The 22,137-nt window shown below is 44.9% G+C and overlaps 1 protein-coding gene across 1 annotated transcript in view; it reads left to right on the forward strand.

Annotated features, from left to right (window-relative positions):
- Positions 1–271: 271 nt before the first annotated feature.
- The window catches only part of LOC141059869 (epithelial sodium channel subunit gamma-like), a 39,262-nt gene continuing 17,396 nt past the window's right edge, over positions 272–22,137 (forward strand). Inside the window, exons 1-4 of the mRNA XM_073556040.1 lie at positions 272–865; positions 1,352–1,563; positions 3,776–3,906; positions 5,629–5,792. Of these exons, the coding sequence (XP_073412141.1) occupies positions 512–865; positions 1,352–1,563; positions 3,776–3,906; positions 5,629–5,792 (861 nt within the window). The 5' untranslated portion in view covers positions 272–511. The remainder of the gene's footprint in view (positions 866–1,351; positions 1,564–3,775; positions 3,907–5,628; positions 5,793–22,137) is intronic.

Below are 22,137 nucleotides of genomic sequence, written 5' to 3' on the forward strand. Positions count from 1 at the left end.
TCGTTAATAAAGGCTAGAAGATGGAAAAAAAAACCTCAAAGCTTTGGAGCAGGGAAACCATCTATGTCTGAGACTTGCAAAGTCATCTAACTTGAAGGTTTGAGGAAAGTCTTATGGGATAATGTCTCATTTTCGAGATTTGTGATGGATCATGATTGTGCTCGTATTTGTGTAGCATATGGGTGCTGGAGATATAAAGCATAGAGGATGTAAAGTGATCCATACAGTTATGGCAGGTAGACATCAAATCATTGGATTTCCCGATAGAAAGAAATCCTTCCATATAGACGGTGTAATCACTTCCTGACATCTTTTATTTGAAGGCACAATGATTGCACACTTGGAGGTATAATGAGATCATTACTGTAGATATCACTAAGGAAACAGGACATTTCAATGAGCAATATGATGGATTAGAGGCCTCTATACCTTGGGGCATTGCAGATCAAGACTTTTAAAAAGCCTCTGAGGCGGGTCACATGAGGCAGAAAAGTGCCAGTCAAAGCTGAGAATGGTTTACCCGGAGATGAAGGTCCTGGCGTCCTCCTCATATGATGCCAGGACGTTAAGGAAGCTGGGTCATACCGTCCTGCAGCATACGTCGGCCCATGGGATTCCTAACATCTTCCGCTCTCGCCACTGGTTCCGTCGCCTGGTCTGGTTGTTCTTTGTGAGTTTCGCCCTGTGCTGCGCCCTCTGGCAGTGCACCGAGATGGTCATGACCTACTACACCTACCCGTCCCATGAGAAGATCATGCTCATTTCTAGTGCCAAGCTCAAGTTCCCAGCCATAACCATCTGCAACCTGAACAGCGTGAAACTGTCCTCCATCAAGAAAAGTTTTGCAATGACAACCTCCCTGCAGGTACAAATTGTTCCTCCTTTGTATATGTGATCATCGAAAAATATGGCGGTTGAAGTTTTCATCATATTTATTAACATATTAGACTTCCCCTGTCCCCCAGTGTAACTTGAGACAAACTTAGGAATAGTAATTTTTGCTAATTTCCTTGTGCCTGACCTAATATGTCTCAGAGCTGAATGTTTGTTACAATTACATCCAGTTTAGGTTAGGGTCACACACATTCAGTCCTCAAAGCTGAGCTCTACGTCGTGGTCTCTGTTGGAATCTCCAAAAAACCCCCGACAGAGCCATCCACTTTCCATGAAGCTGGAAGATACACTTTGGACACAATCTGACCTTGGTCCTGGCAGTATTTGTCTTTTTCAGACATGCACAAAAATGTAACAGACCATGCAATATGGATTAGCTCTGGAAGGAGTAGGTTCCCATTCACTGAGAGCAAGCAGTTACTATAAAAGGGCTTTAACTTGTTCTTTTACTTCCAAGGACTCTGGTCTAGAGATGAATCACCGGAGAAATCGCTCTCACGTCAACTCATCGTCCGAATATCAAGATGACAGCATCCAGTATGCCGGCGCCTTCAACAGGTTCGCCTCGGAATTTAACCAGTTATCAGATGAGCAGAAGGTAGAGATGGGCCACCAGCTGGATGAGATGCTGATCTTCTGCAATTTCCATGGTCAGGAATGCAACGCCAGGTACGGCAGCATTAAGGATGCCGTGTCATGATATACCGATATCTCATTCATCCGGCAGCTACTTCTCCCAACTTCCCCCACATACACATGCACTCTCAATTTGTCTGAACATGCATGTGCTACCTAATTCCCACTCCTCAAAGATAGTTACAAGTCCCTCACTGTCCCTTTCCTAATGATGTTTCCCTGAACTATGGAAGGAGACTGATGCTTTTAATACATCATGTATTCTCTGATATCAGCCACTTAGACTTACGCTGGCTATAAAGAGGCTGCTCCCTCGCTCCACCTTGCTTTCATGCACCTCATTAATCCACTATTGACTCCTGGCTGCTTTTCCTCAGATCTTTTACTGTCTTGCTTTAATCATCTGACATCAGTCGGTAGAGATGTCGGTGCGCACCCCACTAATGGTGCCATTATGTAGCTTCTTATAATAGGATCAAGCAAAAACTGGTTACTCTTTGTACTGTCCGCTCTCGAAATATCAAAACTCACAGGGGACAAGTCATTGTTACTTTTGCACCTTTTTTTCTGGTGTAAAAATTGTTCTTATAAAAGACTTTATTTGCACTCTATTCTTTGTTATTTGCGCCTTACATTACGTTAGCTTTTTTGTTGTTCCATATTATGGCCATGGCTTTGGTTATCCAGATGCTTTAGCCCAATTAATCATTTACGACTTCTTTATATATCACAAATTTTTGTACAACTGTACTCCAGCACAAAAAGAAAGACAAAAAAATTAGACATTGGGGCCTATGTCTGTACAGATTTCTAGTCCTGTACGATTTCCATTCCCTGATAGCAAGCAGATATCTGTTTTATATCATATTATTTTGTCTTTTTTTTTAATTAATGGACTTTGCACCAAATTTATCATGATATTTTACTGAAATACAAAGATTACTTTTTTGCTCTCGCTTTTTGTCCACATCTTTTTGAACAGTTGAATGATCCTTTTGAGAAGCTTAAAAATGTCACTTGTTAGTCTTCAACTCTGAAAAAAACTGGGACCGCTGCCGGCACTCGGATCAGAGCGTGCGGTCACATAGCAATACATGCAGCCGCAGGCTCCGCTTCTGAGTGGCGGCAGCCGTGCCGGGTATTAACATGCGAAACTCGGCAGTATTCCTCACATGCGTGATCCCGGCCTAAGTCTTGGAAATCTTGTGATCACGATGCTTTTTTTTTGCAGAAAAATGCAAAGAATTGTTGCATTTTTTGTCATTGTTGCAGCAGAAAGACAAATGGCGTCCACAACATGTGAATTGCAGCCTTAGAACCTTAGAAGAGGGGCTACAAAACAATGATGAATTGGCCAATAAAGTCCATTAGAAAGTTCCAGGACTGGCCAGAAGTACCCTACATCTCACAGCTCATGGAGGGTTGTCAGACCTGGATAGTCCTGATGGATAGAGATAAGCGAGTATACTCGTTAGGATTCGGTACTCGGCGAGTAATGAGGTACTCGCGGTACTCGAATCCTAGTGAGTAAATTTCACTACTCAACTCGCAATATTCAGATCTCCCACCGGCATGTGTTAGCCAATCACAGTAAAGCCGCCGCCTTCTTTGTTGTGGCATTACTGTGATTGGCTGGCCACGCAGCGTCACTGTATCACTGGAGCCCCTGGAGAGCGATCGCATCAGCTGATGCAGCTGCTCTCCACGGGAGATTGACCTGGGACCACCATTATTAATGGGATTACGGCGGAAAGGTGAGTACAGGTTGCTTTATTATTTTAATTTTTTACAGGTGATCAAAGGCTTTGGGAAATTAGGTGTGTGCGGTGAGTATGTACTCTGTTATGTGTTGTATGTACTGTATGTCTTTTTTTTTTTTTTTTTACATTCACATTAGCAAGATGATTGGAATACTACTTTCCCATCATCCGCTAATGCTGTCACTGTAGCGGGCACAGCCGGATGGGACAAGTCGATGCCCGCAAAACCACCGCACAGATTCAGCACAGCACCGGCACAGACCGCACAGAGCCGGCACAGCCCCACAGCCCCCCGAACACATTGTCTCCGCCCACACACATTCTCTGCCCATTACTCGCATTTCCCATAGACTTACATTGGACTCGTTACGAGTACCTGAGTATTAGGAGCTACTCGTAACGAGTACAGCGAGTCCGAGTATTTCACTACTTGCTCATCCCTACTGATGGATTCTTACAACTTTTTCTGATTTTTCTTTTTTTAGTTACTTCTCCACTTTTATTAACTACAAATTTGGGAATTGTTACACCTTCAACTCCCTGAAGCAGACAGATTATCGAGGGAACCCGGCGAACACCCTGCCGCTGAACACTACTAAAGCGGGGTTTATGTACGGTAAGGACCCCCGCCATGAGTAAGCCAGGCATTGGAAGGGAAGTCCTCAGTTTATGTTTCTGATTTTGGCTGGGGTCACACGAGTGTATGTTCTCTTGTGTGAGAGAGTCAGGGTCGAATATACAAATGACAATCAACTCAAACTCTGTCACAGCACTGTGCTCGGGTTGTCTTGCATGAGAGAATCGCAGCACAGGTGCGGAGGAGACAGAGAAAGTAATTTCTCCATCACCTCCATTGCTGGCATCTACGGTAATCATATTGTACTCTGGTGACATCCGAATGCAGTCCGACGTTTCACACAAACCCATGGACTTCAATGGGTGAGTGTGACCCAATTCTCTCATGTGTTCTCAGCATGCTGCGATTTTTCTCTCATGCTGAATCAGTATGTTGTCCCTAAGAATAACACTGGGCCAAGTGCTGTCTGATAAAACATCACACAGCACTCAGCTGTGTTATACGCTTGTGTGAGCAAGCCCTTAGGCGAAGTTCACACATTGCATACTTGTGGATTTTTCAGCATCTTCTTGAGTGCAGAAAATAATACATTACTGGATTTCAACAAATTTCATCTACATATTCTGGATATTTTCTGCATGCAAATTGTCTCGCGGTGCGGATATTTCTAAAAATGGGCAGCAAAAAGCGTAATAATGAGAGAAGAGTTCTAAAAATGGCCAGCAAAAAACGCAATAATCAGAGCAGATTGATAAAAAGGACAGCAAAAGACGCAATAATCAGAGCAGATTGATAAAAAGGGCAGCAAAAGACGCAATAATCAGAGCAGATTGATAAAAAGGGCAGCAAAAGACGCAATAATCAGAGCAGCTTGATAAAAAGGTCAGCAAAAGACGCAATAATCAGAGCAGATTGCTAAAAAAGGGTAGCAAAAGACACAATAATCAGAGCAGCTTGATAAAAAGGTCAGCAAAAGACGCAATAATCAGAGCAGATTGCTAAAAAAGGGTAGCAAAAGACACAATAATCAGAGCAGATTGCTATTGCATATTTTGGTGTGGACAACTGCAGACCAAAAAAACAAAACAAAAAACAGTTTCCGCACATGGGACCGTTGACTTAGTAGGCTTCACTACAGCCTGGATTTTGGGCAAAAGCTGAGTGACCTTCACTGCAGGTGCTGCTATGGAGGGCTCTTTGGGAGTCGGCCAGCATTTAGAATCCAATGGTATCCACTAATTGCTACTAACAAGATCGGAGCGAGCTGGGAATTACCAGATGTTGCTACTGTGCAGGAGATGGGGTCATTAATGGTGACCTGGTTACTACTAATGACAAGGATCAGGTTATAGATAATGAGCGGGTATAATAGCAATGGACGGACTTTCTTTACCTGTGTGTAAAGCTGCTTTTTAGAAGGTTTTGGAATAATCTTGCACATCAGGAAGAGGAGGGGGTCTATGCTTTCCAGAATATGTACCAGTTTTACATGTGTTCCCTTAGCTTTAAATGGGACTTCAGGGGCTGTAATGGGGGTTGGTCATGATGACCCTGGAGGTCTCTTCCAACTCTAACATTCTATAGTAAGGGGGGCACTGCAAGCAGCCGAAAAAGACTTTGTGATTACTGGAAGGCACCAGGGGCACTGTTACAGTAGAAAAAAACATGGGCCAATGTGTGTAAGATAGACTCCATTTTCCACATAAACCTGGACCCTGATGTCTATGGTTTTATACATTAATCCGTCTGTGTGCCCGGCAGGTCTGCACCTGGAGCTGTTCATTCAGCAGATTGAATACGTGCGGGACATGACGCACTCCGCTGGCATTCGCCTCCTGATTCACGATCAGACCCAGATGCCGTTCCCTGAGGATGAAGGTGTCAACGTCCCACCCGGAGCTGAAACAGATATCGGCATGATGAAGGTAACAACATGCCTTAAAGGCGCAGTGTCATATGACAGATCTCTATAGCCTCCGCTGGTGTTCTGAGCCCCCCATGTCATCACTGATATAAGACGCCAACCATTCCTCATAGTAAAAATCACCACGGGCCATCATTATGGTGCTCGGTGTTCCCTCCATCCTTTTTCTATAATTCATGGGTCAATTTCTCCTCCCATGGTTTGGAAAATTTGGAGTCCTTTCAAGATCTATCATATACAAGCCCCTGCATCAAGAAGTTAGGGGTACTCCCAACTTTTTGGCAGCTGCTATCCTTGTAGCTCTAGGTGCATGACATTTGAAGTACTGCTCAGGCTGGGATGTGGAGTCAGTGTCCATTTTTGGGGAGTTGGTATAACATGGACCGATTCAGACTCCTAAAATATATAATACATTAGGTGCATTGGTACAATGCAGGATGTGCTGTAAATGTTGTCATAACAATTTTTAAAAGTTATGAAATGTCCTATAAAATGTCTGTTCTGTTCCTGATCTAAGGATCTGGGCTTTTAGTTGAGATGAATCTGTGCTGCCCTTTATGTACATGATCAGTATTGACCAGTGCTGTGGAGTCGTAGATGAGATGAATCTGTGCTGCCCTTTATGTACATGTCAATAGTGACCAGTGCTGTGGAGTCGTAGATGAGATGAATCTGTGCTGCCCTTTATGTACATGCTCAGTAGTGACCAATGCTGTGGGGTTGTAGATGAGATGAATCTGTGCTGCACTTTATGTACATGCTCAGTAGTGACCAGTGCTGTGGAGTCGTAGATGAGATGAATCTGTGCTGCACTTTATGTACATGCTCAGTAGTGACCAGTACTATGGAGTCGTAGATGAGATGAATCTGTGCTGCCGTTTATGTACATGCTCAGTAGTGACCAGTGCTGTGGGGTCGTAGATGAGATGAATCTGTGCTGCCCTTTATGTACATGCTCAGTAGTGACCAGTGCTGTGGGGTCGTAGATGAGATGAATCTGTGCTGCCCTTTATGTACATGCTCAGTAGTGACCAGTGCTGTGGGGTCGTAGATGAGATGAATCTGTGCTGCCCTTTATGTACATGCTCAGTAGTGACCAGTGCTGTGGAGTCGTAGATGAGATGAATCTGTGCTGCCCTTTATGTGCATGTCAGTAGTGACCAGTGCTGTGGGGTCGTAGATGAGATGAATCTGTGCTGCCCTTTATGTACATGCTCAGTAGTGACCAGTGCTGTGGAGTCGTAGCTGAGATGAATCTGTGCTGCCCTTTATGTACATGCTCAGTAGTGACCAGTGCTGTGGAGTCGTAGCTGAGATGAATCTGTGCTGCCCTTTATCTACATGCTCAGTAGTGACCAGTGCTGTGGGGTCGTAGATGAGATGAATCTGTGCTGCCCTTTATGTACATGCTCAGTAGTGACCAGTGCTGTGGGGTCGTAGATGAGATGAATCTGTGCTGCCCTTTATGTACATGCTCAGTAGTGACCAGTGCTGTGGGGTCGTAGATGAGATGAATCTGTGCTGCCCTTTATGTACATGCTCAGTAGTGACCAGTGCTGTGGAGTCGTAGATGAGATGAATCTGTGCTGCCCTTTATGTGCATGTCAGTAGTGACCAGTGCTGTGGGGTCGTAGATGAGATGAATCTGTGCTGCCCTTTATGTACATGCTCAGTAGTGACCAGTGCTGTGGAGTCGTAGCTGAGATGAATCTGTGCTGCCCTTTATGTACATGCTCAGTAGTGACCAGTGCTGTGGAGTCGTAGCTGAGATGAATCTGTGCTGCCCTTTATCTACATGCTCAGTAGTGACCAGTGCTGTGGAGTCAGAGATGAGATGAATCTGTGCTGCCCTTTATGTATATGCTCAGTAGTGACCAGTGCTGTGGAGTCGTAGATGAGATGATTCCCTGCTGCCCTTTATGTACATGCTCAGTAGTGACCAGTGCTGTGGAGTCGTAGATGAGATGAATCTGTGCTGCACTTTATGTACATGCTCAGTAGTGACCAGTGCTGTGGGGTCGTAGATGAGATGAATCTGTGTTGCCCTTTATGTATATGTTAGTAGTGACCAGTGCTGTGGAGTCGTGGATAAGATGAATCTGTGCTGCACTTTATGTACATGCTCAGTAGTGTCCAGTGCTGTGGAGTCGTAGATGAGATGAATCTGTGCTGCACTTTATGTACATGCTCAGTAGTGACCAGTGCTGTGGGGTCGTAGATGAGATGAATCTGTGTTGCCCTTTATGTATATGTTAGTAGTGACCAGTGCTGTGGAGTCGTAGATGAGATGAATCTGTGCTGCACTTTATGTACATGCTCAGTAGTGACCAGTGCTGTGGAGTCGTAGATGAGATGAATCTGTGCTGCCTTTTATGTACATGCTCAGTAGTGAACAGTGCTGTGGAATCGTAGATGAGATGAATCTGTGCTGCACCTTATGTACATGCTCAGTAGTGACCAGTGCTGTGGAGTCGTAGATGAGATGAATCTGTGCTGCCCTTTATGTACATGCTCAGTAGTGACCAGTGCTGTGGAGTCGTAGATGAGATGAATCTGTGCTGCCCTTTATGTACATGCTCAGTAGTGACCAGTGCTGTGGAGTCGTAGATGAGATGAATCTGTGCTGCCCTTTATGTACATGCTCAGTAGTGACCAGTGCTGTTATGAGCTCATTTTCTGCTCCACCAGTTGAGAGTTCCCCTCTGTTCTCCCTCTGGTGATGACGGGAGGTGGTGAGGTTGGTTTGAGTGGTAGTGATCTGCCACCTGGTGAGGAAGATAGTGATTGGATCTCTGGAGTATCAGACTGGATATAAGACAGCCGACGCCCTATCCTTTTGCTGGTGATTCAGTCTGTTTCTCAGGTCTAGGACTCAGCTCTGTTCCAGTCTTCTAAAGATAAGTTTGTTTTTTGCTAATGTTCACACTTGCTCTTGTTGGTCTTTTCAGTTTTTTGCGTGGTCAGCCAGCCCGGCTGGGCTGTGCTGAATTTCCACTCTTATTTGCCAAATTGCCTTTTTTTTTTGTCCCTTATTAGATTGGCCTCTTTTTGCTCTGTCTCAGAATGTTTCAGAGTGCTGATATAGTGGGAGAAGTCTAGTGACTTCAGGGTTAATTTTGCTATCAGTTGTGTTGGACATTTTGTAGCGTTTTTTGGCAGACTGCAGACAGTGTCTTTCATAGAATCATAGAATCGTAGAGTTGGAAGGGACCTCCTGGGCCATCTGGTCCAACCCCCTGCTCAAAGCAGGATTCGCTAAATCATCCCAGTCAGATGTCTGTCCAGCCTCTGTTTGAAGACTTCCATTGAAGGAGAACTCACCACTTCTCGTGGCAGCCTGTTCCACTCATTGATCACTCTAACTGTCAAAAAGTTTTTTCTAATATCTAATCTGTGTCTCCTCACATTCAGTTTCATCCCATTGCTTCTAGTCTTTCCTTGTGCAAATGAGAATAAAGTTGATCCTTCTACAATGTGACAGCCCTTTAGATATTTGTAGACAGCAATTAAGTCTCCTCTCAGTCTTCTCTTTTGCAAACTAAACATTCCCAAATCCTGCAACCTTTCCTCATAAGACAGGGTTTGCAGACCGGTCACCATTCTGGTCGCTCTTTTCTGAACTTGCTCCAGTTTGTTGATGTCTTTTTTAAAATGTGGTGCCCAAAACTGGACACAATATTCCAGATGAGGTCTGACCAAAGAGGAGTAGAGGGAAATAATGACTTCACGTGATCTAGACTGTATGCTTCTGTTAATACATCCTAGAACTGCATTTGCCTTTTTTGCTGCTGCATCACACTGTTGACTCATATTCAGTCTGTGATCTATTAGTATACCCAAGTCTTTTTCACATGTGCTGTCACTTAGCCCTATTCCTCCCATTCTATATATGCTTTTTTCATTTTTATTGCCCAGATGTAGTACTTTGCATTTCTCCCTGTTAAAAACCATTCTGTTAGTTACTGCCCACTTCTCCAGTTTATTTAAATCTTTTTGAATCCTCTCTCTCTCTTCTCTAGTATTAGCTATCCCTCCTAGCTTTGTGTCATCAGCAAATTTAATCAGTTTACCCTCAATTCCTTCATCTAAATCGTTGATAAAGATGTTGAACAATACAGGGCCCAGGACAGAGCCCTGTGGTACCCCACTTGAGACATTCTTCCAACTGGATGTGCAGCCATTTACGACCACTCTTTGGGTCCGATCACTAAGCCAGCTATGAATCCACCTAACAGTTGCCTTGTCCATTCCATACTTAGTCATTTTTTCAATAAGGATTGTATGAGAGACTTTGTCAAATGCTTTGCTGAAGTCAAGATATACTATATCTACAGCATTTCCTTGATCCACCCAATCAGTGATACCGTCATAGAAGGAAATTAAGTTAGTCTGACATGACTTATTAGTTACAAACCCATGCTGACTCTGTTTGATCACTTCATTCTTATCCAGGTATTGACTTAAATGTTGTTTAATAATTTGTTCAAAGATCTTTCCTGGTATAGAAGTCAGACTCACCGGCCTATAGTTGCCTGGGTCCACCTTCTTCCCCTTTTTGAAGATAGGAACAACATTTGCTCTTCTCCAGTCTTCTGGCACTTCTCCTGTTCTCCAAGAATTTTCAAAGATTATGGAGAGGGGTTCAAAAATTTCTTCTGCTATCTCCTTCAGTACTCTGGGGTGTAATTCATCTGGACCTGGAGACTTGAATTCATTTAGGTTAGCTAAGTGTTTCCTCACTATCTTTCTGTTTATAGATATCCTGGATTCTTCTATTCCCTTAATAGGACAGTGAATAACAGTTGGTGTTACATTTCCTTTCTGAGAGAAAACAGATGCAAAATAGGAATTTAAAAGTTCAGCCTTCTCAACATCCTGTCTTACCATTTCATCATTTTCATCCTGTAAAAATCCTATAGCATCTTTGACTTTTCTTTTACTTTTGACATATCCCCAAAATCCTTTATTATTGCTTTTGACATCTCTTGCAAGCCTCAATTCATTTTCAGCTTTAGCTAATCTGATTTGTGCCCTGCAGATTCTGCAGACAGCATTATATTCTTCTTTAGATATGCCTCCCTCTTTCCATTTTATAAACATTTTTTTCTTCTTTTTTAGCATGTGCTTAAGTTCTGTGTTCACCCATCCTGGTTTCCTTAAATGCTTCCTATTCTTCCCTCTTTTCGGAATTGTTAACAACTGTGCTTTGAGAATTTCATTTTTCAAGATTTCTTCATCCTTCCTGGACATTTTTGTCTTTAAGGATATCCAGCCATTGGATCCCTCCAATTATCTTTCTGAATCCCTTAAAATCTGCCTTTCTGAAATCTAACCTTGACGTCTGAGTCTTCACAGGTCTTCCGCCTCTAGTTATCCAAAATTCTAAAATAGCATGGTCGCTACCTCCTAGGGTTCCAGCCACTTTTACCTCCTCAACCATTTCCTCCCTGTTTATAAGGATTAGATCCAAGGTAGCAGTTCCCCTTGTTTTCTCCCCTACCTTTTGGAAGATAAAGTTGTCAGCAAGAGAGGATAAGAATTTCCTTGACCTGTTAGTTTTGCCTGAGAGAGATTCCCAACAAATGTCTGGATAGTTGAAATCTCCCATGACAACTATGTCATATTTTTTGGAGAACTTGGCCATTTGATGCATAAAGAGTTCATCCATATCTTCAGCTTGCACAGGCGGCCTGTAGTAAATGCCTACAATGGTGTCCTTTCCATTGTTCTGTCCTTGTATTCTTACCCAAACAGTTTCCACAGAACTCCCAGTCTCTGAAGCTTCAATCTCTTTGCAGATATACGCGTTTCTAACATACAATGCAACACCCCCTCCTCGTTTATCAAGTCTGTTTCTTGCAAATAAGTTGTATCCTTCTAGTCTTGTATTCCAATCATGTGTATCGTCCCACCAAGTTTCAGTGATTCCAATGACATCATATTTCTTTTCCTGTGTTAGTAGTTCCAATTCTCCTTGTTTGTTGCCCATGCTTTGTGCATTAGTATAGAAACATTTTAGTTTGTGATTGGTTTCTCTTTCTCCAATATTTTTATTAATTAGATTCTTTCGTCTTTGTTCTTCCTTTCCACTTCTATTATCAGAGTTCTCAATAGCATTTGTCAGGTGTATGGCTTTTTCTGGTCTTTTGCTTCCCTTCCCATGTTGTTCTAGTTTAAAGCTCTCCTTACAAGTGTAGCAAGGCGACTTCCAAATCGCCTTGCTACACTTGTAAGGAGAGCTTTAAGCTAGAACAACATGGGAAGGGAAGCAAAAGACCAGAAAAAGCCATACACCTGACAAATGCTATTGAGAACTCTGCTAATAGAAGTGGAAAGGAAGAACAAAGACGAAAGAATCTAATTAATAAAAATTTCCTTTCCTGTCCTTTCTAGTTAGTCTGGTCCCATCGTTTGCTCAGCCTATTTTCCTGCCTTTGTTTGTGTTTTCATCTTTTTTCACCGTCAATACATGTGGGGGGCTGTCTCTCCTTTGGGGTCTGCTCTGGAGCAGTTAGTTTTCCCCTTTTCCTGCTTAAGGCTTATTTAGTTTCTCCGGTTGTGACGAGGCATCTAGGACCACCGTAGGAACGCTCCACGACTGCTGCTAGTTGCGTTAGGATCGGGGGTCTGCGGTCTGCATAGTTACCAACCTCTTTGGTTTTCTGAGACTTAGCTTGTGTTGTTTTTTATTTCCTCCTCTGCTACCCGTTCATAACAGAATCACCAGCCATACCGCAGATTCTAGGGTACTCAAAAGCAGGGGAAAAAAAAAAAAAAGAAAAAAAAAAAGTGTCAGAATTTTTTTTTTTATATGCATTTTTTCCTCTTTTTCTCTGGGGCCGTAGGAGGATATTTTCCTTAATGGAGATTAAGCAATTGTCTGATCGTGTGGAGCAGCTCGCTGCTGAAGTGCAGGGTATTTCCACCTATCTCTCTCAATCACATGCTGTTGAACCCAAAATCCCCACTCCTGATGTGTTTTCTGGGGATCGGTCTAAATTTTTGAATTTTAAGAATAATTGTAAATTATTTCTTGCCTTGAAGCCTAACTCATCGGGAAGCTCTGCGCAGCAGATTAAAATTGTCATCTCCTTGCTGCGTGGCGATCCCCAGGATTGGGCGTTTTCACTGACACCTGAAAATCCTATTCTGACTAATGTGGATGCATTTTTTCAGGCCTTGGGGTTGTTGTATAATGAACCTAATTCCGTTGATCATGCTGAAAGAACCCTGTTGGCATTAAACCAGGGTCAGGATCCTGCAGAGTTATATTGTCAAAAATTCCGAAAGTGGGCGGTCCTTACTACATGGAATGATAGTGCATTGGCAGCCCTCTTTCAGAAAGGTTTATCAGAGACCGTAAAAGATGTTATGGTGGGATTTCCTGTTCCCTCTGGTCTGGATGGCTCTATGGCATTAGCCATTCAAGTTGATCGGCGTTTACGTGAATGTAAAAATACACGGGAGGCGCTGCCACCTTTTGAACAAATGTCTGAACCTATGCAATGTGATGGGGTTTTGTCTAGGGCGCAACGTCGGGAGTTTAGAAGGCGCAATAAGCTGTGTTTTTTCTGTGGAGACGCCTCTCATACTATTTCTGTCTGCCCTAAACGAGAGAAACGTTTTGCACACACATTTGCTGTGGGCAGTATACAACCTAAGTTCCTTTTGGCAATTACTCTGATCTGCTCCTTGTCCACATTTTCCACTAAGGCTTTTGTGGATTCAGGAGCAGCATTGAATCTGATGGATTTGGACTTTGCTAAACGTTGTGGTTTGTCCATGACGCCTCTGCAGACGCCTATTCCTTTGAGGGGTATTGATGCCACTCCGTTGGCGGAGAATAAACCTCAGTTTTGGACCCAGGTGATAATGCGAGTTGCCTCTGACCACCAGGAAAATTGTAAATTTTTGGTGCTGCATAATTTGCATGACACTATTGTTCTGGGGTTCCCCTGGTTGCAAACTCATAACCCAGTTTTGGATTGGAAATCTGTGTCTGTGGTGAGTTGGGGTTGTCAGTGTGTTCTTAGGGACGCTCCTGTTTTCTCCACCTCTCCTCAGTCTCATGATGTTCCTGATTATCTGGCTGAATTCTCTGATGTATTTAGTGAGAGTAAGTCTGCGTCTTTGCCCCCTCATAGGAGTTATGACAATTGAGTTGATGCCTGGGTGTAAATTTCCCAAGGGTCGGCTTTTCAACTTATCTGTACCCGAACATGATGCTATGCGATCCTATATTAAGGAGTCGTTGGAGAAGGGTCATATTAGACCATCGTCGTCACCTTTAGGTGCTGGGTTTTTTTTTGTGGCCAAGAAAGATGGTTCATTAAGACCGTGTATTGATTATCGTTCCCTTAACAAGATGACGTTTAAATATCAGTACCCGTTACCTCTGATGTCTGATTTATTCTTCAGCGTTAAGAGTGCCTGCTGGTTTACTAAGCTTGACCTAAGGGGGGCGTATTATCTTATTCGCATCAAGCACGGGGATGAATGGAAGACGGCGTTTAATACTCCGGAGGGACATTTTGAGTACCTGGTGATGCCTTTTGGGCTCTCCAATGCCCCTTCTGTCTTCCAGTCCTTTATGAATGATATTTTCCGAGACTTCGTGGATAAGTTTTTGATCATCTATCTGGATGATATTTTGATCTTTTCTAATGATTAGGATTCCCATGTGGAACATGTCCGGACTGTGTTTCGGATTTTGAGGGAGAATTCCCTGTTTGTTAAGGGATCGAAATGTCTCTTTGGTGTACAGAGGATTTCATTTTTGGGATTTATCTTATCTCCATCGACTATTGAAATGGACCCGGCCAAGGTACAGGCCATTTATGATTGGGTTCAGCCTACTTCTTTGAAGGCTCTTCAGAAGTTTTTGGGTTTTGCTAATTTCTATCGTAAATTTATAGGTAATTTTTCTAGTATTGTCAAACCACTGACTGATCTGACCAAGAAGGGAGCTGATGTGCTGAATTGGTCTCCTGAGGCTGTCTCAGCATTTAAGGAGCTTAAGTGGAGGTTTACTTCAGCTCCAGTTTTACGGCAACCTGATGTCTCACTTCCATTTCAAGTGGAGTTAGACGCTTCTGAGATTGGTGCAGGAGCTGTTTTGTCCCAAAAAGACCCTGTGACTTCTAAGATGAATCCCTGTGCCTTCTTTTCTCGAAAGTTCTCCCCATCTGAACGCAACTATGACGTAGGGACTCGGGAATTGTTGGCCATGAAATGGGAATTTGAGGAGTGGAGACATTGGTTGGAGGGAGTTAGACATCAATTTGTGGTCCTCACCGATCACAAAAATCTGACTTATCTGGAGTCAGCAAAACTCTTGAATCCTAGACAGGCTAGATGGGCCTTGTTTTTCACGCGTTTTAATTTTGTGGTCTCTTTTCTTCCGGGCACTAAGAATATTAAGGCAGACGCCCTTTCTAGGAGTTTCTTTGCTGATTCTCTTAATGTGACCGAGCCTACTACTATCCTAGGTGAGGGGGTATTTCTTTCTGCCATTTCGCCCGATTTGAGACGCGCCCTGGAGGAATTTCAGGAGGATAAACCTGAGCGTTGCCCTATGGGAAGATTGTATGTTCCGGACCAGTGAAGAAAGAGAGTGATGTCTGAAGTCCATTGCTCCGCATTGGCTGGTCATCCAGGTATTTTTGGAACCAGAGATTTGGTGAGTTGGTCGTTTTGGTGGCCTGCCTTATCTCGTGATGTCAGGAATTTTGTACAGTCCTGTGGGACTTGTTCTCGGTCTAAACCCTGTTCTCGTTCTAGTGGGTTGCTGATGCCTCTGCCGGTGCCCAAGAGGCCATGGACCCATATCTCAATGGATTTTATTTCTGATCTTCCAGTCTCTCAGAGAATGACTGTTATCTGGGTAATTTATGATAGATTTTCGAAGATGGTCCATCTTGTACCACTCCCAAAGTTGCCATCTTCCGCTGAGTTGGTTCCCTTGTTTTTTCAACAGGTGGTTCGGTTACACGGGATTCCTGAGAACATTGTGTTCGATAGAGGGGTCCAGTTTGTTTCCAGATTTTGGAAAGCCTTTTGTTCCAATCTGGGAATTCAGTTATCCTTCTCCTCCGCGTTTCATCCCCAGACCAATGGGCAGACAGAGAGAACAAACCAGACCTTGGAGTCTTATTTAAAATGTTTTATATCTGCTGATCAAGATGATTGGGTCTCATTTTTGCCCTTGGCCGAATTTGCACTGAACAATAGAGCTAGTTCTGCCACCTTGATGTCACCCTTTTTCTGTAATTTTGGGTTTCATCCTCGATTCTCTTCAGGGCAAGTAGAATTTTCGTCCTGCCCAGGTGTGGACACTGTGGTTGTGAGAATGCAGCAGATATGGGACCGGGATAAATTGTCTCTCTCTCAGGAAAAGGCCCAGCGTTTTTCCAACCGGCATAGGACCATTGGTCCCCGGTTTAAAGTGGGTGATATTGGTTTGGTTGTCGTCTAAGAATATTCCTATGAAGGTTGCATCTCCAAAATTTAAGCCAAGATTTATTGGACCTTATAGGATTTTGGAGATTCTTAATCCTATTTCTTTTCGATTGGCTCTTCCAGTTACGTTCAAAATCCATAAAGTATTTCACAAATCACTGTTGGAGAGGTTTGTTGAGCCAGTAGTTCCTGCGGCGGCACCTCCTGACCCTGTCTTGGTTAAAGGCAATATGGAATATGAGGTAGAGAAAATATTGGATTCTCGTTTGGTTAGACGGAGACTCCAGTATTTAGTCAAATGGAAGGGTTATGGCCAGGAAGATAGTTCTTGGGTCTCTGCCTCTGATATTCATGCCAATAAATTGGTTTGTGCTTTTCACCGGGCCCATCCTGATCGGCCTGGTGGCATGGATGAGGGTTCGGTGACCCCTCCTCAAGGGGGGGGTACTGTTATGAGCTCATTTTCTGCTCCACCAGTTGAGAGTTCCCCTTCCGTTCTCCCTCTGGTGGTGACGGGAGGTGGTGAGGTTGGTTTGAGTGGTAGTGATCTGCCACCTGGTGAGGAAGATAGTGATTGGATCTCTGGAGTATCAGACTGGATTTTTTTTTCAGCCGACGCCCTATCCTGTTGCTGGTGATTCAGTCTGTTTCTCAGGTCTAGGACTCAGCTCTGTTCCAGTTTTCTAAAGATAAGTTTGTTTTTTGCTAATGTTCACACTTGCTCTTGTTGGTCTTTTCAGTTTTTTGTGTGGTCAGCCAGCCCGGCTGGGCTGTGCTGAATTTCCACTCTTATTTGCCAAATTGCCTTTTTTTTTGTCCCTTATTAGATTGGCCTCTTTTTGCTCTGTCTCAGAATGTTTCAGAGTGCTGATATAGTGGGAGAAGTCTAGTGACTTCAGAGTTAATTTTGCTATCAGTTGTGTTGGACATTTTGTAGGGTTTTTTGGCAGACTGCAGACAGTGTCTTTCCTTTCCTGTCCTTTCTAGTTAGTCTGGCCCCATCGTATGCTCAGCCTATTTTCCTGCCTTTGTTTGTGTTTTCATCTTTTTTCACCGTCAATACATGTGGGGGACTGTCTCTCCTTTGGGGTCTGCTCTGGGGCAGTTAGTTTTCCCCTGTTCCTGCTTTAGGCTTATTTAGTTTCTCCGGTTGTGACGAGACGTCTAGGACCACCGTAGGAACGCTCCACGACTGCTGCTAGTTGGGTGTTAGGATCGGGGGTCTGCGGTCTGCATAGTTAACAACCTCTTTGGTTTCCTGAGACTTAGCTTGTGTTGTTTTTTATTTCCTCCTCTGCTACCCGTTCATAACACAGTGCTGTGGAGTCGGAGATGAGATGAATCTGTGCTGCCCTTTATGTACATGCTCAGTAGTGACCAGTGCTGTGGAGTCGTAGATGAGATGAATCTGTGCTGCCCTTTATGTACATGCTCAGTAGTGACCAGTGCTGTGGGGTCGTAGATGAGATGAATCTGTGATGCCCTTTACGTACATGTCAGTAGTGTCCAGTGCTGTGGGGTCGTAGATGAGATGAATCTGTGCTGCCCTTTATGTACATGTCAGTAGTGACCAGTGCTGTGGGGTCGTAGATGAGATGAATCTGTGCTGCACTTTATGTACATGCTCAGTAGTGACCAGTGCTGTGGAGTCGTAGATGAGATGAATCTGTGCTGCCCTTTATGTACATGTTGTCACGGTCACGTGTGTCTGGACGCAGATGATACAGCAAGGCGGACCCATAACACACGTGACCCTGGATACAGCGCCTCCAGTGGGGCGAATTTAAATAATAAAACGTGCAGATGGATACGCCGCCTCCACCTGGCGAATTTAGGAATTACACGTTATACATACATTCTGGAAACCCCGCCTCCAGTAAGGCGAATTTAAATAAATAATAAGGGGGACCTGGGTCACATTAACAATGGTGGGCCCTGCAATAGGGAATGGGGACATGGAGACCACCTGCACTCCCCTGAGCCAGTGTCCCTGCACTCCTCACATTCCCTATACAGGCTCCGCACCTGTCGCCGCACGCGAACCTTAAACCCTTGCTCGCCCTGACCCTAAACCCTCGCTAGGGAATTGGTCGGTGAGGAGACTAATCCCACCACTGCACTAACAACACACATGAGGGAAAGAGACAATACAGGGGGACACCACTTAGCTTTGAGTGCCACTCTCCATAGTCGCCACTCCACCAGTACATGCAGACACTTCCCGCTGACACCATCACTGCGACCCCACCACGCCATGCCAGCCCTTCGTCCAGACACCATAGCTGACACACGTCCCCCCTGGCTAAGCTGTGCAGGACTCCTCCTCAGCTCCATCCTTCCACCAGGCTCTCACCAACTCAGAATATAGGGAATGAATGAATATCACCAGCAGTGATTACACACCCTGAGACTCATTTATAGAGCCCCACACCTGATTCATAATTACAGAGAACTTTAAACTGAAAACCTAAGGTGCGATACCACTAACCACCACCGGGGACAGTCAAGTCACCTTGGCAACTTGCCAAAAGGAAAAAAAAGTTCACTCTGTGCTTTTAAAACTGTCAGATCACTTCAGATCATGACAGTACCCCCTCCTTAATGAGGGGCCTCTGGACCCTCAAGACCACTCCTCATTAGGGAAACACCTACAGCGGGGACGCCCAGATCCTGAGTTCACGCCACCACTACCTGACACTTCAGGTTTATGACAAACACACAGCTGGTATTGGCAATAAAGTTTATTTTGGAGGCACCACTCATCTCCACAGCGCCGACCTGGGGAACGAGTTTATGTATGTGTATGTTTGTTTGTTATGAGCTGATCAGGCTCCACAACACACTTCCACAAGATGTTTTTTTGGTGGTACCCATACACGCTCGTTCACACACAGGTCCGGACCTGAACGTTTATTGCCACACATTCGTTTGTCATATTTTGGTGAACTCATTCTTGACTAGACAGCCGAGGCGTCCCCCTGCATCACCACACTCACACCCCCGCTATTCATCAAGGGGTCACACCCTCCAACCCTCTTCACCATGAGGTCTGCACCTCCCAGGGTTGGTTAATGGCGAGGGTTGAGATTTGTGACTACTCCCCCGCAGCACACCTGCTGCTCACACCAGGAGGAGAGGGAACGGATATGGAGGAAATATACACTCACTGGTCGCCTCCACACGACCAGGAGGGGACGGCATTAAAGATTTGGCGTGAGCTCCGCGGACTCTACACCAGTCTGCTCATCACTGGAACGTACCCCTTCACCTCGGGGAATACCAAGCAGCTCAGTGGGGCACCATTCCTCCCACCTGCCTGGGTACGCCCGCGTGCATGAGCAAGTCCCGCTCCCAAGCAGCGACTCTAGGGGCTTTTAGCCAGATCACAGCCGCCATTTTGATTTCCTGGTTATCTGAGCAGAGGCCCCAGACCCTGATAACTGCTGCTGCAGCGGCTCTAACACACCATGCCGCTCCTCACTCACCTCAGTGAGGCCCGGCAGCAATTACTCACAGGTCTCCACATGGCCAAGGCTCACCAGAAAAAAAAAAAAAGTTGGGCTGGTGATAATGTCACGGTCACGTGTGTCTGGACGCAGATGATACAGCAAGGCGGACCCATAACACACGTGACCCTGGATACAGCGCCTCCAGTGGGGCGAATTTAAATAATAAAACGTGCAGATGGATACGCCGCCTCCACCTGGCGAATTTAGGAATTACACGTTATACATACATTCTGGAAACCCCGCCTCCAGTAAGGCGAATTTAAATAAATAATAAGGGGGACCTGGGTCACATTAACAATGGTGGGCCCTGCAATAGGGAATGGGGACATGGAGACCACCTGCACTCCCCTGAGCCAGTGTCCCTGCACTCCTCACATTCCCTATACAGGCTCCGCACCTGTCGCCGCATGCGAACCTTAAACCCTTGCTCGCCCTGACCCTAAACCCTCGCTAGGGAATTGGTCGGTGCGGAGACTAATCCCACCACTGCACTAACAACACACATGAGGGAAAGAGATAATACAGGGGGACACCACTTAGCTTTGAGTGCCACTCTCCATAGTCGCCATTCCACCAGTCCATGCAGACACTTCCCGCTGACACCATCACTGCGACCCCACCACGCCATGCCAGCCCTTCGTCCAGACACCATAGCTGACACACGTCCCCCCTGGCTAAGCTGTGCAGGACTCCTCCTCAGCTCCATCCTTCCACCAGGCTCTCACCAACTCAGAATATAGGGAATGAATGAATATCACCAGCAGTGATTACACACCCTGAGACTCATTTATAGAGCCCCACACCTGATTCATAATTACAGAGAACTTTAAACTGAAAACCTAAGGTGCGATACCACTAACCACCACCGGGGACAGTCAAGTCACCTTGGCAACTTGCCAAAAGGAAAAAAAGTTCACTCTGTGCTTTTAAAACTGTCAGATCACTTCAGATCATGACACATGTCAGTAGTGACCAGTGCTGTGGTGTCGGAGATGAGATGAATCTGTGCTGCCCTTTATGTACATGCTCAGTAATGACCAGTGCTGTGGGGTCGTAGATGAGATGAATCTGTGCTGCCCTTTATGTACATGCTCAGTAGTGACCAGTGCTGTGGAGTCGTAGATGAGATGAATCTGTGCTGCCCTTTATGTACATGCTCAGTAGTGACCAGTGCTGTGGGGTCGTAGATGAGATGAATCTGTGCTGCCCTTTATGTACATGCTCAGTAATGACCAGTGCTGTGGGGTCATAGATGAGATGAATCTGTGCTGCCCTTTATGTACATGCTCAGTAGTGACCAGTGCTGTGGAGTCGTAGATGAGATGAATCTGTGCTGCCCTTTATGTACATGGTCAGTAGTGACCAGTGCTGTGGGGTCGTAGATGAGATGAATCTGTGCTGCCCTTTATATACATACTCAGTAGTGACCAGTGCTGTGGGGTCGTAGATGAGATGAATCTGTGCTGCCCTTTATGTACATGCTCAGTAGTGACCAGTGCTGTGGGGTCGTAGATGAGATGAATCTGTGCTGCCCTTTATGTACATGCTCAGCAGTGACCAGTGCTGTTATGAGCTCATTTTCTGCTCCACCAGTTGAGAGTTCCCCTTCTGTTCTCCCTCTGGTGATGACGGGAGGTGGTGAGGTTGGTTTGAGTGGTAGTGATCTGCCACCTGGTGAGAAAGATAGTGATTGGATCTCTGGAGTATCAGACTGGATATAAGACAGCCGACGCCCTATCCTGTTGCTGGTGATTCAGTCTGTTTCTCAGGTCTAGGACTCAGCTCTGTTCCAGTCTTCTAAAGATAAGTTTGTTTTTTGCTAATGTTCACACTTGCTCTTGTTGGTCTTTTCAGTTTTTTGTGTGGTCAGCCAGCCCGGCTGGGCTGTGCTGAATTTCCACTCTTATTTGCCAAATTGCCTTTTTTTTTGTCCCTTATTAGATTGGCCTCTTTTTGCTCTGTCTCAGAATGTTTCAGAGTGCTGATATAGTGGGAGAAGTCTAGTGACTTCAGGGTTAATTTTGCTATCAGTTGTGTTGGACATTTTGTAGGGTTTTTTGGCAGACTGCAGACAGTGTCTTTCCTTTCATGTCCTTTCTCGTTAGTCTGGCCCCATCGTTTGCTCAGCCTATTTTCCTGCCTTTGTTTGTGTTTTCATCTTTTTTCACCGTCAATACATGTGGGGGGCTGTCTCTCCTTTGGGGTCTGCTCTGGAGCAGTTAGTTTTCCCCTTTTCAAGCTTTAGGCTTATTTAGTTTCTCCGGTTGTGACGAGGCGTCTAGGACCACCGTAGGAACTCTCCACGAATGCTGCTAGTTGCGTTAGGATCGGGGGTCTGCGGTCTGCATAGTTACCAACGTCTTTGGTTTTCTGAGACTT

Source organism: Dendrobates tinctorius, unplaced genomic scaffold (genome assembly GCF_039654945.1).
Source record: "Dendrobates tinctorius isolate UK_male_01 unplaced genomic scaffold, ASM3965494v1 ptg000231l, whole genome shotgun sequence".
NCBI classification, from domain to species: domain Eukaryota; kingdom Metazoa; phylum Chordata; class Amphibia; order Anura; family Dendrobatidae; genus Dendrobates; species Dendrobates tinctorius.